This window comes from Andrena cerasifolii, chromosome 4 (genome assembly GCF_050908995.1).
Source record: "Andrena cerasifolii isolate SP2316 chromosome 4, iyAndCera1_principal, whole genome shotgun sequence".
NCBI classification, from domain to species: Eukaryota; Metazoa; Arthropoda; class Insecta; order Hymenoptera; family Andrenidae; genus Andrena; species Andrena cerasifolii.
In genome coordinates, this window is record NC_135121.1 from 4,068,659 (window position 1) to 4,086,791 (window position 18,133).

At 36.8% G+C, this 18,133-nt stretch overlaps 1 protein-coding gene across 11 annotated transcripts in view; it reads right to left on the bottom strand.

Moving 5' to 3' along the window:
• Positions 1-18,133, bottom strand: part of Tomosyn (syntaxin-binding protein tomosyn) — a 144,334-nt gene that overhangs the window by 16,994 nt on the left and 109,207 nt on the right. For 5 of the 11 annotated variants that reach the window (XM_076810335.1, XM_076810334.1, XM_076810336.1 and 2 more), the window contains 5 exons: positions 5,521-5,644; positions 5,292-5,411; positions 5,079-5,222; positions 3,461-3,670; positions 2,553-2,661 (listed from right to left, as the gene is read on the bottom strand). In XM_076810335.1, coding sequence (XP_076666450.1) covers positions 2,553-2,661; positions 3,461-3,670; positions 5,079-5,222; positions 5,292-5,411; positions 5,521-5,644 — 707 coding nt within the window. Of the gene's footprint in view, positions 1-2,552; positions 2,662-3,460; positions 3,671-5,078; positions 5,223-5,291; positions 5,412-5,520; positions 5,645-8,597; positions 9,073-18,133 lie in introns of all 11 variants that reach the window. The other 6 variants (XM_076810339.1, XM_076810345.1, XM_076810344.1 and 3 more) reach the window with 3 other exon arrangements.

Consider the following 18,133-nt stretch of genomic DNA (forward strand, 5'->3'; position numbering starts at 1 on the left):
TTTTCACAAATGATTTTTTCTCATTTTCCTTGAAATTTTTTATACCAGCCATCCCAATTTAATAGCGAATTCGGTATCCTTACACTGACTCTGTGCTGGTGCCAGAAATTATCTGATAGAGACGAAGATAGTTCTATAAGAATCAACCAATTAGAATCATATACGATAATTTCTGGCACCAGGCACAGAGTCAGTGCAAGGATGCCGAATTCGCTATAAGTAACAAGATACATACAGAAGTACAGAGAAGTATATCTTTTTTTGAGTATGTATCTTGAAAAAAAAACAAATTTATTTTGCGATAAAGCTTAATAACTCCCACCAAGATGATGCTTCCGGGCCAAACATATTTTTATTTACTGTTTGGAAGTATCGAACAAGTAAAGGTACTGATTTTACCACCGATAGTTTTCCGTGCGCTTGGTTTATCTTATAGTTTATTAGAAATCAGAACTTTAACGTTTTACTCAATTACTTAGAAAATGTCTCAACCTTCTCAAATTAAACTGAATATGCGTTGATAAGCATATTCAGTTTAATTTACAAATGGTGAATTAAATTGTATAATTTCTAACTACTGATATTCTAATTTTGACTCAAAATCAATTAGATTTATTATACACCACATTCTAACAAAAAATGTCCTACAATACGTATTCAATATTGAAATTACAACAGTCATGAAAATCAAATAGGTATTTTGTTCCTCGCATTTACCATAAAATTTTCTTCACTATATCAATATACCATAACACTTGCTAATATGCATTAAAAAACAAGTTCAAAAGGGAACATCACGAAGTGACAATCAGTGTTTTTGATGCGACTTTACTAGAAAGTAGTTCTTACAGAAATATTTGACACTGTGGCGGCACGGTCCACCGCACCTAGCACCTACACCTCGGACGGGCCACCCCCAACCAATCTCTCGGCCGTTACCCCTCCCGGGAACCCGCTGGCGACCAAAATAAATCGGCAGCAATAATAATTGTACAACAGTCCACAACTTGAATAAAGTATTTTAATAAAACTCTCGTCATATTATTGGTCACCCATCAAAACGCGTTTTTTTTTAGGCTCCAATCATCCATGTTAAAGGTGTGAAAACAACCCTCTAAGTTGGGTATGAGAACACTATTTGGTCGAATACCTTGAAAACTATTAGAGGCCAATTTGGATGCCAACGTTCTGCATTTTTCTATAAGCAATCACTTGCGCAACCAGATTTCAGAAAAATCGATTTGTTTAAATAATATATGTAAAATAACAATTTTTTTGGTCAAATGTTAATCCGTTTTCCTGTAAATTTATGCCCGAAAACTATGTACCTAAATATAAAACATGGATAAACTGGAGTTTTGATTTTCGTATTCTAAAAAAAGTGATTATATTTGAAATTTGATATTTTGATTGAATTTTATATTTGACATTTCACAAAATACGAGTAAATTTCAAATATAATCACTTTTTTGATATGCAAAAATCAAAATTACAAATTATCCGTATTTTGTATTTAAGTCTATAGTTTTCACGGTTACAGGAAAATGGATTAAGATTTGACCAGAAAAATTAAAAAAAAAAGTGCTATTTATTATAACAAATCAATTTTCGGAAATCTGGTTACGTGCGTGGATACCTTATAAAAAATACACAACTTTGCCATTCAAAACATTTTTCTAACTCCAAGAGTCGAGGTATTCGACTACATAATTTTCTCACCCTTAACTTCGAGGGCTGTTTGCACCCTTTTCACGTGGATGATGGCAGCTAAAAGAAATACGTGTCAAATATTTCTGGAAGAAACCATTTTCTACCAAAGTCGCATCAAAATCGGCGATTGTCACTTCGGAATGTTCCTGTATGTCCATATTAGAAGAAAACTGTGCATTTAGTGCAAACAGTACGATGTTTGAAACATTACTACATAATTATGCTTGTATGAAATGTCAAATGAGTATTGGTTCATAAAAAACAATAAATTTAGTTAGTTTTAAACATACACATCCGGTAACATCGAATAGTCTCTTTGCACGAAAACATTAGTGATATGTACTTTATGTTTGTTTTGTTATAAAGAAAATGTAGTTAATAAATAATGGCTCCAAAATATTTTACAATTTTCCAGATGGCGCTATTACAAATCATTTTCTATTTTCTAAAATTATTTATTTCTTTAATAAAATATTAGTAAATGCAAAGCTTGTTTGTGTTGAAACATCAACTATTTCAACTATCAACATCGTTGAAATATTTCCTTTAACAAAGCTAAATCTTCGAAGGCTTTAAGAATTCTCGCTTAAATGGCTTTAAGAAAATCATCACTTCTTTTTATATTATATTTGTAATATATTCAATTGAAAACTACCAGTCAAAGAAGTAATCATGTAAATATGAAATGACTTGTTGGCTACTTTTAGCAATATATAAAATGTTGCAGTGTTACAACGTCGCAATAGCATATAGTGCATTATTATACTGTGTGCAAGTATAATTATTATTTAGCCTCGGTAACTGCCATAAAGCTTGCTTGATAAAATAATTATTCCTCTTACCTTAAATCTATAAGGGGCAGAAAATCGACATCTATTAGTGGTCTCAGGCTTGGTAGACTATACGTAGCTATGTGCCCATTTGAAACGTAGCATACGAGACATACATTATCTAAAGAAAAATAACAATATTGCTTAACTTTTATATTAATTCCAATAATTCGTTTGCAAAACATATTGTTTCGTATTATTTTTGTCTCTAAAATACGAAATTGCATGTGAGATAAACTAACTCTTTGACTGGCACTGGCATGTTTACACGTCCTAGCGATTCCCGTACGACTGTTTAAGTACTGGAAAAGAACATGTTGAGCTTGATTCGGTTCGAATATCCAAACCGGGTAAAGTGCTTAAACCTCTTCGAGTTTTACTCCCCTCAAATTTCAAGCCGTTCGAATGTTTCGAAGAGTCCTACATATTATCCACTGTCTGCCATTGGCATGTTTTCACACTGAAATGCTGCCACAGAGGCAGACAAAGAATTGACTTGTATAACATTGAATATTTTTTTGCTGGCGATGAGTGACTTCAGGTGCCATTTGAGATCACTACTAAAATTATTGTTTAATTTCTGGAAAGCATCGATAGTATTGTGCGAGTGCCCCCAAGTGCTTGTTCAGGGCATGTTAAACAAAACTTTTTGGAGAAAAGCGATTGCTCGAAAAGACCTGACCGAGTTGAAGGGGCATTCCCCAAAACCTTGCGCCACACATAAAGAGTTAAGCTTGAAATATCATTTCCATCGTTTTGTTGCCAGTCAAAGACTTAATAACTTTTTTGGAAATTATTAACGAAAATCTATTAATGCAATTGACATTTAATTAACTTTTTGTAGACAGAATACAATTATGGTAAAAGTTATGTTGTAAGAAAAAATATGAGCATAAACAAGAAGTAAAAGTATAATGTACCTTTTATGGTCGTAATCTCTGCCTTAATTACAATATGAGTTTCAGCCAATTGTTGTCTATATAAACAGTTTTGTGATGGTAACGCTAAAACTCTTGCTTGTTTCTCAGATGCTAATACAACAAATTGACGATCCTCGAAGCCGTCACCAGTACTTGTTTGCGTGTTCATCGACGGAGATGTTCGACTATTTGTACATTTACCCTGGCTCCCTTTAAAAAGAAACAATAAACATTGTGAGTTCATCATATAAAAAAATAGTGATAAATCATGCTAATACGAAATATATTTTTTAACGATATCCTCTTAAAGGGTCTCCCCACCTTGATGGCTTGAAAAGAATGCAATACTTGGGATTTTTTTAAAGAGAAACCACTGTTTGGAGAGAGTCGGCTCCAATGATGGAGGGGGAAACACCTACAGGAGTGGCGCCTCCTGCGTCAGTCACGCAAACATAACCACCACTCCAATAATGGAGGGGGAAACACCTACAGGAGTGGCACCTCCTGCGTCAGTCACGCAAACATAACCACCACTCCAACAATGGAGGGGGAAACACCTACAGGAGTGGTGGTTATGTTGCGTGACTGACGCAGGAGGCGCCACTCCTGTAGGTGTTTCCCCTCCATCATTGGAGCCGACTCTCTCCGACCACTGAGAGAAACCCTCATATGTAGTTCAGACGGACGATAGCCACACTCAGACACACTGAACAAAGTTTTAAATTTTCTATTTGAGACAATTTAACAACTACAACAGCTGATTTTATGCTAACAATCCGCATATGATTTTTGTAAGGCGCTTGATTGGAGTAATATAACTCTGGATATAACCACTATTTCTGCATACACTTTTTTTCATATTCTCTAGAGATTAACAAATGAAGCCAAAAAACTGGAAGTGAACATATTTAATGGTTTTGTTTTACACTGCACGAATAAATTGAATTTGTTAATAAGTTCAAGAACATGGTGATAAAAACTATAGATACATTTTTAAAAAATGAAGATTATCGCTAAGTCTACCTTAACCCTCGAGCGGGCGCGCTTTGTGAACTCCGTTCACCGATCTGCGTATTTTCTTCATTAGGTCTCGGTAAGACAAACATTCTCTCCACGCGATCATGGTGTGTTTCAAGAACCCTATGATGCTTGTGCTAGTTGATTTTCATTTTTGATGTTAAAAATGTTTTACATATACTATTTTTGTGTTTTTAAATACATTTACTGCATTTTTGGATACATTGCTAATATTTTCCCATCACATTTAATTTAAGTTACCACTGTCAACAGAGAAACCGTTTCTGAAGTGTAATATATAAGGGGGCTAAAATAATTATTTTCAACTGATTAACTGAGTTCACAACGCGCCTGCTCGTGTATCTCTCGTTGGCGCGCCCGCCCGAGGGTTAAAAACCCAATCAGCAGACATTTCATTTTTCATCCTGTCAGCTCTTTGAAATTAAATGCCATAATATTCATTTTTTAATGAAGTAAATATTCGCAGGAATATTTTAAGTGATCAGGATAAAGGGGAACACCCTACATACAAGTGTGTATTATACGTATATATGCGTGCGAACATTATAACTATAATAATGACACAGATATCGAAACATACTGTTACGTTCTTTGCCATCCACACTGTCATCCCTCCAGGATTCGTAAGAGTAGGGAATGAGGGCACCGTTGCAATCTAAGAAGGACATTGATAGAATGCATCCCTTCAACTTAAAAGTAGATCCATCTGTGGAAGACAAAATACCTGTTGTTGCACATAAATTACACTCTTCTTCTATATCCGTGTATTTTATTAAGAAGAGTTAGTACTTACTGCAGGAAGACACAACAACTGCCTGAGCGTGTCGTTCTCCACGAGCAGGCGTATTAAATGTCACCGTTTGTATAGATCCCAAAGATGTACCGATCCACAGTGTTGGCACAGGAATGGTATCTTAGAGAATTAAAGAACAGTTCTTATAACAGTAGCTACTTTCGGTGAAATGCCACTTCTTGCTGATGCAAAAGTTTCATTAAATACGAGACAGCAATTGATAACGTACCACTCTTTTTCGTGTAGGAATCTGCGAATGTAAGGCAGCTGATGGTTTCCGTAGTGATATTCTCAAGCGACGACATGCTCGAGCTCCTTGACCGTTGAAACGAACTGTCGTACTTGTCTACCCGACCAGCAATCCCAACAATAAGTGGAAAATTAAATATTGAACAGACAACATTCTCCTTATAAATTAGGGCGAGCATGCAAAGTCTATCACAGTACACATCTCTGACATGTTAGCGTTCTTAGTAGAAATTAACGAGGATCGATGACAGTCGGTCAGAGTGTGAAAGAAAAAATTGATAAGGTTCCAAGTAATGACACCAATGGAAAGAACAGCAATAATCACAACAACAATAATAATAATAACAGCGACAGCAGCAACAACAACAACTATCACGACTAGTCTCTTTCTTGACAGGACATATCACAGTATAACATCTTTCATTCACTTCAACATTCAACAAGTCCATCGAATATATTCATAATGTTGTAGAATCAATTAAAACTTCTAGTAAAAGAATAAGGCTGCGGTTATACTGAAGAAGTTAAAACTATATTAAGCAAATACATGACGGGGTAGTAAGTCCCATTCTTATTCGTTTATGATGCCAAGCAGAATTTATTGTTGCATCCACACATCATCAGTCATATTAGTCTCAATACTGGTCCGAAAATATAATCAGATATATAAAGACGTATAGTATTAGTCAATAACATTTAATACGTTATAAAGAGTATAGTGTTCGAGTTTCTATATGAATGTAAAAATTTTAAATTACATTTCCTTAAAAACTTCGTAAATCGAAGAATGAATTTTTTTTCTCAAATGGTCACTGTTATCTATTCAAAATGTTGTTCAGTGATTACAATCAAAGTACTGGAAACTGAGTATCACATCTCGTAATTTTTCTTCACTCAAGTAAATCACTTTCTTTTACGTACTGCTGCATCTAATTCGTAACAAAATTACACAGAACAATCTTTCATATAATTTACATAATATTACAATACACAGTTTAGGCAGTTTAATTTCATTTTAATAACAATATTGTATTTAATCATGGATTACTTATGTAATTATTGCACGTTCAACACAATCCACACTCTCAAAGACAATTGAAAGCTCAAACGCAAAGGATGACCTGGTCTTAAAAATCAAAATGTATAGATTTAAAATGAACACAGACAACTCACACTCTATGAGAAGAAAGGAAATTTCAGTAGCAATAATATGATTATACAGTCTCCACTAAAAAAGGCATTCTTTAACACCCTTGAAATCGCTAAAAAATTTCCTACGTATTCAGTATACATACACGCACGTGCGCGCGCGCACACACAAGATTTTAATAAAAATCTAAACACATTTTCCCAAAATCGATTCTTTACACCAAAATAGTAAGCAATTTAAATTTGCTCAGTCCTTCAACATAAAACACGGCTTAAATGTACCGCTGCCAATGGATGGCTTATGCTTTACAATGTAAAACAATTAAAGGCTCCATAACGTAATTTACTCATTTAAAAAAAAGCAACACGCGATAACGCAGTGTGAGTTACATAATTACGATAGTATTACAGTAATATGAAAAATGATTGCAATCATTTATAATATAATGTTATACTATTTTCTTCGCACATATATGTAGTTGTACAATTTTAATGTATTTTTTGGTACAGAATCGAGCTTGAGAGAAATACAAGTGATCTTTATTAATACCCTATGTATTAAATGTTTCATACATTATACATTGAGCCAAGAAGTTAATTTAAGTATATCGTTAGGCCACATCTATTATAGAAAAAGCCAACTGAAAAATGAGGCAGATAGATAGGGAAATCGGAGAGAACGCGGAAGAACATCTTCTCGTCAAAGGTGCAGAGTGAGAACTAGAAGTCACGCAAGTTAGATGGTGTGCCGTTTCGTGTTCTTGGAGAAAGTGGTTTGATCAAGAGCAAGTGAAACAGATCATTGAGAAACAAAGATGCAATGCAGAGTACTAAAGTCTGCCGAAGTTATGTATCCACATTCATGTCAGCAAAGACCAGACAGTATTTATTGATCAGACACAGCGGGGAGGATACAATGACGAAGACCAATCTTGAAAACAATGACTTTTGTAAATAGAACTCCTACTGGCATCTCCAATGAATATGTATTTCAATTTTGTACAGACATATTAATAAATACGAAGCTGGAGATGAAGACAAAAGTAAAGGTACAGTATTTCTTCCGCGAAGCTTTTTGCAGTTACCATTTTCCAAAGATAATGCAGCAGTTTCTTTCTTCGACAGACAAATATGAGAAATTAAAGCTATGCAGTCGATAATTCGAAATGGATGGATAAAGATATAAGTTTAGACGTTACGATGTCCACTTTTGTAAACAAATATTCTTCGTGCAAAAATAGAGTTAATTGAAACGGAAAATTTTCGAATGTAGTTTATTTAGCACGACAATTATTCTTAGTTAAATATACACATTAGCCTTCCTTTCTTAACCCTTGGACGGCTGTACCTGGGTCTTTTTGAACCCAAGCGTAATATCACCGACTGCAATAGTAAATAGTAGTGGAGAAGATTTTAGAAATTGAAAAAATGAATTGCTGTAACGAGAAAGAAACATCGTCTAAAAAGCGTATGGTAGGGCAGTTAGTAGTTACTATGGGTCCGAACAGACCCAGGCAGCGACACCTGTGCGGTCAGCCGAACTGCCCGCCGTTCCAGGGTTAATTGTCCTTACGGTTACGGTACACGAGCTTCTCGAAAATATCCAAGATACATGCGTAAAGCATGTTCTCTGTTTAGTGTACTGTCTTTTTCAATGGCTGATTCTATACGAACGTATCCAAACACAATAACGTTGTTCAAGATATTCTGGTCTCCATCAATCGCACCGAACCTATCATAGAAGAATCGCTCTATTCACAATGAAATCAAACCAACAACGAAACGAAGAAAAAAGCAATCAGAGAAGAATAGAGTTGTCTCATTCAGTAACACAGAAAAAAAAAATCGATGGTCTACATAATTCGTATAGTAATTGCATAAAAATTATAATTCGTTTAATGATACTACCGAAGCTGTTATACTGTCTGGTGTTGGAGAGAATATTCTGGTAGTTCAAAGTTTGTGGACCAATCGGCGTATAGCTTCGCATCTCGGTGCTACGGTGGCTAGAGAATAGGGAAGCCGTTGGAAAGTTGTTCAACGACGAAGGATCCACCTCATAATGGTTGGTAGTGGTACTCAGACACTTCTGGAGTTTTCTCATACTCTGAGCACGAGACTGACGTGGCTCTACAGTTAGGGTTTTGCGTGGATTCGCATTGGACCCACTGATATCGTCATCGGCGCTATTTATATTATTGCGAAAACCCGACCGAGAGGTGCAGACACCGCTAGCACTTTCGTTATTGCAACCACCGTCACCAGTGGCGCCACAGGAGCTACAGCTATTATTATCGGCGTTGTCACCTTTCTCACCACAACCACTACCGCCAACGACCATCGTACCTCTTCGCGTAACTGGCAACATGCACATCCCGTTCATCTACAAAGTAGCGACAGATCAAATGTGGGGAGAGTAATTTATAATCTGGCTCAAATTCTGTTATACAGGCTGTCCCGCAACGATTGGCACAACTGAGAAAGTGATGATTCTACGCGTAAAAGCAAGTCAAAAATGTGGAACGAAATTGTTTTCTAGGAACCTTCGTTTCCGAGGAAATGGAGTTTCTTAAGTTGTCTGATACCTTCGCACCTAATTGTAAAATTAGCACAATGTACCAGTAAATATAATACAAATGCGGATGAAATGAATCCTTGAGTAAAACTAACAAGGGGAGGACACCATGAGGTAGATACCGATTTTGATAAGCTTTGGGGCTTCCTGGATCTATGTGGAAAATAAGTAAATAGGTGTCCGAGCGTTTCTGCCAATGGGCCTTAATAATAAAGATATTTACATGGAAATTATTTAAAATTTCATAGTGGCCGTGGGGTTCTAGTGGGTAAAAATCCCACACTACCTTGGCGTCCGCGGGAGATTCCCTTCTGGAGGCGTTGGGGTGCCTTTTGAAGATGTCTCCACGTTAAAAAAACTATACATTTTTTTTAACTTGGGGAAATCTTCAAAAGGCATCCCGACTTCTTCAGAGGGAAATCCCCGGGGGCGCCAGGGTAGTGTGGAATTTTTACCAATTAAAACCTCATGGCCACTATGAAATTTTTAATAATTTACGTGTAAATATCTTTATTCTTAAGGCCCATTGGCAGAAACGCTCTGGCACCTATTTACTTATTTTCAACATAGATCCAGCGTGCCAAGGCTCATCAAAATCGGTGTCTACCTCATGGTGTCCCCTTGTAAGTTGAAATTGTAGGTTATCTTTTTCTCGAGCAGTCCTTTATTTCTTGAGATAATACAATTTCGAATTATTTTTCATAAGGATTCATTTCATTCGTAACTGTGGCACATTTGCTACTGCATTCTGAAATTTTTTTATTTTCGAATTTGATTCTGTCGAAAATAAAGGCTCATTGAAAAATAATTATTTTATACTTTCGAGTTGCTTTTATATGTAGAATCAACTCGTTTATAGGTATGCCACTCTTTGTGGAACACACTATATAACCAAAATACGGTCAGAAGACGTTTAATTTTGTCTTCAAATTTAAGTACCTGTCAATTTTTCGGTATTCATTCTAGTAACGAATTAATTGTATAGAAAAGTCTTTCTTTTAAATTACAAGATTAAACAATAGCGTTTAAGGAAGAATACTGGAAGCGAGCCTGCTCGTATAATCCACCATGTGTTGCTGATCGTTTCAGGTAAACAAGATTTAAGTACATTCGAAAAAACAAAACAGTTACTAGTTTACTGTAAAACAACAAGGTTGAATAAGCTTGTAATCTTTGATTTGAATATTGTATAAGAAATCTGTTAATTAAAAGAATTCATTGATATGGTAACACTTTCTTAAAACATTATTCTAAGGAAATGTATTTGCATGTTGTGTGATATGATTAAAAATTTGTTAAGTTTTCCCAGGCCTTCTGACAACTTCTTGACAATATACGCAATAAAATGCCATTCAATTTTGCTAGAATGTATTTTAGTATATCGCTCATTTGCTGCAACAATGGCACAACTTCAAACATGCCGTACCAACAGTGTCATAACTTAAAATAAGGGTTGTTCTAAGGGTAAACGAAAATTTGCTGCACTGAATATGACGATATTATAATACTTCTGTCGCAATTCAATATCTTATTATACCAATTTGACATTTCAATATGATGTTCTTACACAATTATAATGATTCGAAACAGTCAAACTCATTTCCCAGAAAATCATGATTTTTTTTAGTCGTGTAACTGCTGCAGCAAATAAGCGATATGTCGAAAAGAGTTCTTCTCGTTTAAAAAAATAATTGAAAAATTAGATTTACATTGTATTAAATAATTAATATTATAACATTTGGCGAGTGTAACTGAAATGTTATACATAATTTATTACTTAATACTATAAATTCGTATATATAAAAATTTGTTGCATTAATTTCACACTCATTTGTAATCATGGTCTAGCGGTATATTATGTACTTCTAATTAAATTTGTACGAAATTTACCCCAATTTTTCAAATTAATGTATTACCTCCTACAAACATATATAATTCCAGCAAAATTATTATAGATTAGATCAAATGCAGGCAAGAAGAAACAATAATACAGTAAATCCTCGTTATAGCCCCGATTTACCACGCGTGGTACGCCCGGTGACTATATCCCCACCATTTCTTGGAATCCTTCGGTCGAGAGTGAGGGAACCCGAGAACGAGCGAGAGGGAACGAAAGAGTCGACGGCAACTTCGTGTCAACCAGTGATGCCCCAGAATCGTGGGACGCGGGACCAAATGCTTACCCCCACTATGACCTACCGTCGCCCCCCACTTTCTTCCCATCGCACTGCACATAAGCATATCCCTACCCCTGTACGTGTGCGTTGCCTGTGGGCTGTCGAGTACACGCACAGGAGTAAGGATATGCTTGTGTGCAGTGCGAAGAAAGTGGGGGACGACAGTAGGGCATAGTGGGGGTAAGCATTTGGTCCCACGTCCCACGATTCTGGGCATCACTGGTATCAACTGTTTCGTTCCCTCTCGCTCGCTCTCGTACGCCCCCCAGCATCCCCGTTCGTCGGGTTTAATACGAATGTTTACTGTATTAGAATACTGAGATGAAAAAGAGGGTCATAAAATAGATCCATTCAATTCAATCGCGGATCTGTTTGAACTGTCCTTGTTGTTTCTTGATAATTATACTATCTATGTAACTCGTAGGGTTCTTCTCACAACATAATGCTTGTACGGTTGTTACTTAAAATGCATGTACATTTGTATACGTAGAAAATAAAATTACATTTTTAAACGTAACTTTATCATTATTCTTATATGTATGATCATACTTATATTAAATGTTCTTATGTACTGTTAAGTTTTATGGAAAAATTAAATCCTATACTAGTGAGTAGTGACGATGCATTTTGAAGGGTGTAGAATTAATATAGATATATATAGCTGACAAAAAGTGACGAACGAATTATCTTAAGATAGTACTTGTGGGTGTTTATTTAAATTATTTATATTTATATGCTGAACATTTAATTATGTTTCTATTAGAATAGTCTCTTTCACTTTCTTTGAACCTATCTTTCTTAGAGATACGAAAATGTAAGAAGAGGGAGCACTGCCAAAATTTTCAACGAGATTGAAAATGCATATTGAATATTTTAATCGTACTTGTTATTCGATGAAAAATACTATGATGCAGAAACGGATTATGTACTATTGTTGTACTAGCAATTTACCTTTCGGGACTAAGATTTAAGCTTCAACAACTTAAATAAAAGTAATGTGGAAATTTGATTTAGAGCAACGACTCTTTTAGAATAGATAGACAATATATTTTATGCGCTAATAAATACAGAGTGTCACCAAACTGGTTGTACAGCCCAAAAGGGGGTGATTCTATACGAAAATATAAGTCGAAAATATAGGAAAACATTTTTTGATTTGGGGCTTCGTTTCCAAGAAAAGTGACTGAATATTTGTCAAGACAGAATGCAACGACAAATATGGTACAACTGCGAATGAAATTAATAATTGTGGAAAAATAAGTCGAAATTGTGAAATAGCTTCTTTTTCAATCGAGGTACCTATTGTTTTTGAGAAAAACGATTTTAATTCTGTTGTTAACCAAGTTCAAACTTGATTTCCTGGGAAATAAATCCTCGTTTGAAAAAAGTTACTTTACAATTTCGACTTATTTTCGCACAGGACTTCATTTCATCTTTGCATTTGCTCAATATTCACTGTTGCAGTCTAATTTTCTAGTCAGACGGAGTTTGCAGAATCGATTCTCTGGTAAACGAAGTCTCCTAAGAAAAAATGTTATTCTATATTTTCTACTTATTGTTTTCAGACAGAATCAGCCTCCTTCGCATTGCATCATCAGTTCGGTGAGGGCCTGTATTTCTTATACAGTAATCCTTTTCAAGAACCGATGATGGTGTCCGCTGCCGAGTCTAGGGGAGGTTTGGTACTCTATTTACTGACTTAATCAAACGCACTAAAAGTAAACGAGCTAGAGCATCAGCGAAAAATGTTCGATCGACGCCCGACTGCCGAAAGAAATAAATCGACGTTCGGGATATATCATCCATTAACGAAAAATGATACTTTTATAGTTTTCATTAAATCTCCGTGGAAGTATGGTCAATGCATTGGTGATACTTATCCAATGAAAATGAGTCCAAACACGATGTACTTCACTCTTCCTAATGTGTGGATTACATATTACATATAGGTAATTAGTCCGCGCCGAACGAAGCTGGGGTCTCTTTTAACCCAGACGCCTTCGTCTGTGCGGTACCGGAACCATCAGTAATTGGAATGGCAAAAACAGAGTGCAGTACGTCATGTTTGGTCCTCTTTTTCATTGGAAAAACTTCAGCAATGATTGTGCCATGAAAATTTAGTAAAAGATATAAAAATATGAATTTTACCCTTTCATTAATGAATGATTCGTCTTGTGCGTGGGAGCCAGCAGCTTGTGTAGCGTACAATACTCGCCCAGCGTGAGCACGAAAAAGTGGTAGGGGATGATTGTCGGGTACACAACGGGGGTGAAAATTGGGTTTATAGGGTATACTGTACCATTTGAAAGTAATTTGACATACATATCACACGCTGATATGTCCTTCAGAGATATACATGGGCATCCACTTAACTTGGCACCCGCGAGTGCGCGAGAACATATGAGAATGGGAACAGCGATGTGAGTATTTTCCCTACCGCACTCATACATACGTCAACGGCGAGTGGCTGGGCGACTACGGCTAAAGCCAATCGCTCCTAGAAAAGTCCTAGAAAGAAGCTGAATTTGTACACAATACTTCAAGGAATATGATCTTATTTTTTCAAAATAAGAATTTGTTTAAAATTTTCAATATTACAAACATGATCTTTCGATTTGAATAAGTATAATATTATTTATAGGCCGTTATAAATATTATTCAAATAGGCCAAACCTTCTAGATTAAAATAAAAAAAGAATGAAATCAATATAATAAATAGTTTCCGAGATAAAAATGCAAAAGTACAGCTCGGTTTCACCAACCGGGAAACTAGCAAAATGATAACTTAACCCCCCCCCCCACACACACACACTAATTTGATGTGGAGTACGTAATATTTCAATTTAGTCGAAATCCCTATTGAGTGAAAAAAGTGATCGATTTGGAGTGGAATGTTACCGTTATTTTACGATGAGGTTCGTCGCGGAAAAGTGAAGGTGGGTATCCACTTGTTAAGGTGGGTATCCACTTGTTAAGGTGGGTATCCACTTGTTAAGGTGGGTATACACTTGTTAAGGTGGCTATCCACTTGTTAAGGTGGGTATCCACTTGTTAAGATGGCTATCCACTTGTTAAGGTGGGTATCCACTTGTTAAGGTGGGTATCCACTTGTTAAGGTGGGTATCCACTTGTTAAGGTGGGTATCCACTTGTTAAGGTGGGTATCCACTTGTTAAGGTGGATATCCACTTGTTAAGGTGGATATCCACTTGTTACGTATCTTCGTATCGTATGGCTGTTGCGTGTCATCCAGTAATACGACATGGTTCAACGGTGTGTAACTTTTTCCCGTATCATCACTGATGCTGTTGCGTATCATTGCATCAAATTTTGACACGCGACGGTGCAATGCTACTCGCCCCCACTGATACGCAACGGCGATACGATACGAGGATACGTAACAAGTGGATGCTCACTAGATTGCGCCGGACGATTCTCACTGTCTTTTGTTAACTCACTCTACATAATTTCTCGACATCAAATGCGAGTCCGCAACGAGCGATTGGGCCTCACAAGGAGACCCCCTTCAGATTTTGATGAAATTTTAAGGCATGAATCTAGACGTCATATAGTGACATTCTGTAGAATATTTTATGCCAATGCGCATTTTTATAAAGAATTAATATGTACCCCTTAAATCAGCTTGTAGTTCATAAGTGGAAGGTCTTGAGTTTGAGTCCGCACAAGGCAATGAATTTGTTTAAACTTTTATTTCAAGCAATTTTAATTATTTTACTTCTATTTTGCAAATATTAAAGTTATTTTCAAGTGTTGTTTATACATATAACTAATACATTTATCTATTAAAAAATGTATCGCAATTTTTAAATTCAATACCAAACCTTTTATACAGTATAACTACACGCATAACTGTACAACTGCAAACATACTGGGTTTCCTAGAATTGAGGAAAAATCTGGAACATGCAATATCCTGATGGAAGATGTCATCGAAAAGTCCTTTACCGTTTTGGGATCCGAGGCTTCGTTCTCGAGATATTAATAGTTGAATATTAGCAGTGCAACTTCTGGGCCGCGCAGTTTAAAGCTGAGTCAGTTCAGCGCGCGGTAGCGTACGCTCGCACGGACACGCAGAAGGCGCGCATAGGTGCAGACCTACACACACAGTAGAGCCGACCGTACTGGTTCAAACCGTGAAAACGAATCTCATTGTCAGCGCGGTGGGCTCTACTGTGTGTAGATCTATATCTACGCGCGCCTCCTTCGAGTGCGTGCGAGCGTACGCTACCGCGCGCTAAGCTGACTCAGCTTTAAACCGCGCGGCCCAGAAGTACCGCTAATATTCAACTATTAATATCTCAAGAACGAAGCCTCGGATCCCAAAACGGTAAAGGACTTTTCGATGTCTTCTTCCATCAGGATATTGCATGTTCCAGGAAGTTTCTAAATTCTAGAACACCCTGTATATATTACATTAACTTTTGCAACTGATAGGATGACACATCATGTAAACGCAGGAAAAAAATAAAAATACTTTAGAATTTGCACGTCAAATAACAATTGAAAATATCTTTAATATTTGCAAAATAGAAGTGAAACAATTAAAATTGTTAAAAGTAAAAGTTGAAACAAATACTTTGCCCTGAGCAGATACGAAACTCAAAACCTCCCACTTATGAACTACACGCTCTTCGCATTCACCTACCATGTACCTCCATGATAAACTTTTAAACTTAAGATGCTTCAGGGTATAAATCAATTGGCATTGGCACAAAATATTATACAGAATGTCATCATATGACCTCTAGTTTCATCCCTTGAAACATCAAAATCTGAGGGGGATCGACTGTAGGGTCTCCTTGTCAGCTGTAGTCACCTTGTCGACATATGTATGATTGTGGTAATGAAAACACTTGTAGCACTGTTGGCATCCTCATCTGCCTCGCACGCGCGGATTCCGGATAAGTGGATGCACCGCAAGCAATTCTCAAACACCAATCGTACTCACACAGTGAAACAGCCTACCAAAGTGAACTGTGTAAATTCGCCTGTAAGCACTCCCCTAACTTGGTTGGCCCTATCGCTGTGCGAGGGCGGCTGATGTTTGAGAATTGCTTGCACTCTGTGTACACCGGGCGAAGATGAATCTCAAACAGTGAAAGAGGCACGAAGCGTGGCATTGCCATCTATGATTCGCTGTACTGTGGCGCAGATCATAGCGCCAAGCGCATGTGGCCGTTCGGACAGTATTCGACTCGTTTCAATTTCTGACTTCTGTTGTAACAAACTTTCTTCGACTTTTGCGCTGATAATAATCCTAATACAAAAATGATTCGAATGGGAATATAATACTACGAACAATATTCGTAAACTATAAATAAATAGCGCTATAGAATGCCTTTTTTCAGCACGCATTCGTTTCTTTATTGCAATAATGAAAATAGTTTTTCTAAATATCAAATACTTACAGTCATAATTTCACAAGATATGACTTCCTTATACATGTTCAATAGCGGACGTATACAAAAGCAATTTCTGTAGAATAAAATAACGAAAAAATCGTGGAAAACAATTAGTTCATTTTTAATGTATTTTCCACACTATTTTGTAAACACTTATATCGTAAAAACGATATAAGTATATATATATATATTTATATACAAATATTAATATATTTTACATTACACACTATAATAGAGACAATGCAACATATGCTGCATGCCGAAAATGGCATTCCGTAGCGCTATTTATTTGCAGTATATGAATATTGTTCGTAATATCATATTCGTCTTAGCATTATTATCGGTGTAAAAGTTTAAGAAATTTTGTTACAATAGAAGTCACAAATTCAAACAAGTCGATTATGTACTCACATCATAGCCGCCTGGCGCTCAGTGGCGATGTGGTCCGCGCCACGGGCCCTCGTGTTATACAGGGTCAGCGTTGTATCCCGCAACCCGCGCCCGCGCGAACTTATGAAATGGCAACAGCGCCTCACGGACGCATTCTACTGCAACCATGCACCGGCCCAGCGGAGAGCTGCCAGCGACCGCTGGGCAGCAGTGATGCCCGAGCTTAAGAGGGAATAATTTTTTCACATTTTTCGGCGCAAATTGCATTCCAATATCTTTTATAATTCAAAAGTTATACCTAAAAGCCCACAAATTTTTCAACCCGGGCCGGGAAATTCTGAATAGCTCTTTGCGACGTTAATTTGAAAGAGACCATCCCAAAATTCTCGAAGCTTGGGCATCACTGCTGTCCAGCGGTCGCTGGCAGCTCTCCGAACGCCGGGACGGTGCATGGTTGCAGTGGAATGCGTCCATGAGGCGCTGTTGCCATTTTACCTGTTCGCGCGAGCGCGGGTTGCAGGATAAAACGCTGACCCTGTAGATGGGAATGCCGCGCTTCGTGCCTCTTTCAATGTGTGAGTGCGAGCTGTTCGAGATTCATCAACGGCCGGTATACACGTGTATGTACGCCTAGTGTGTTAACTGAGACGGTTAAATATTTCGTAAGCGAATGAAGATACAAAAAAGTTGTTCCTACAAACATTTTTTTAGTAGAAACGGATACATTAAATGGTGTATATAATTTTTTGTAGGTACAATGGTGAGGGAGCTATCAAGGTCAGATTATATTTTTTAAATGGAATGCCATACCTTTTTATTTATAATACGATAGAGTTTTTTTAGGCGAATTCAACGAAGTGTAACATGAGGTACTTCCACTT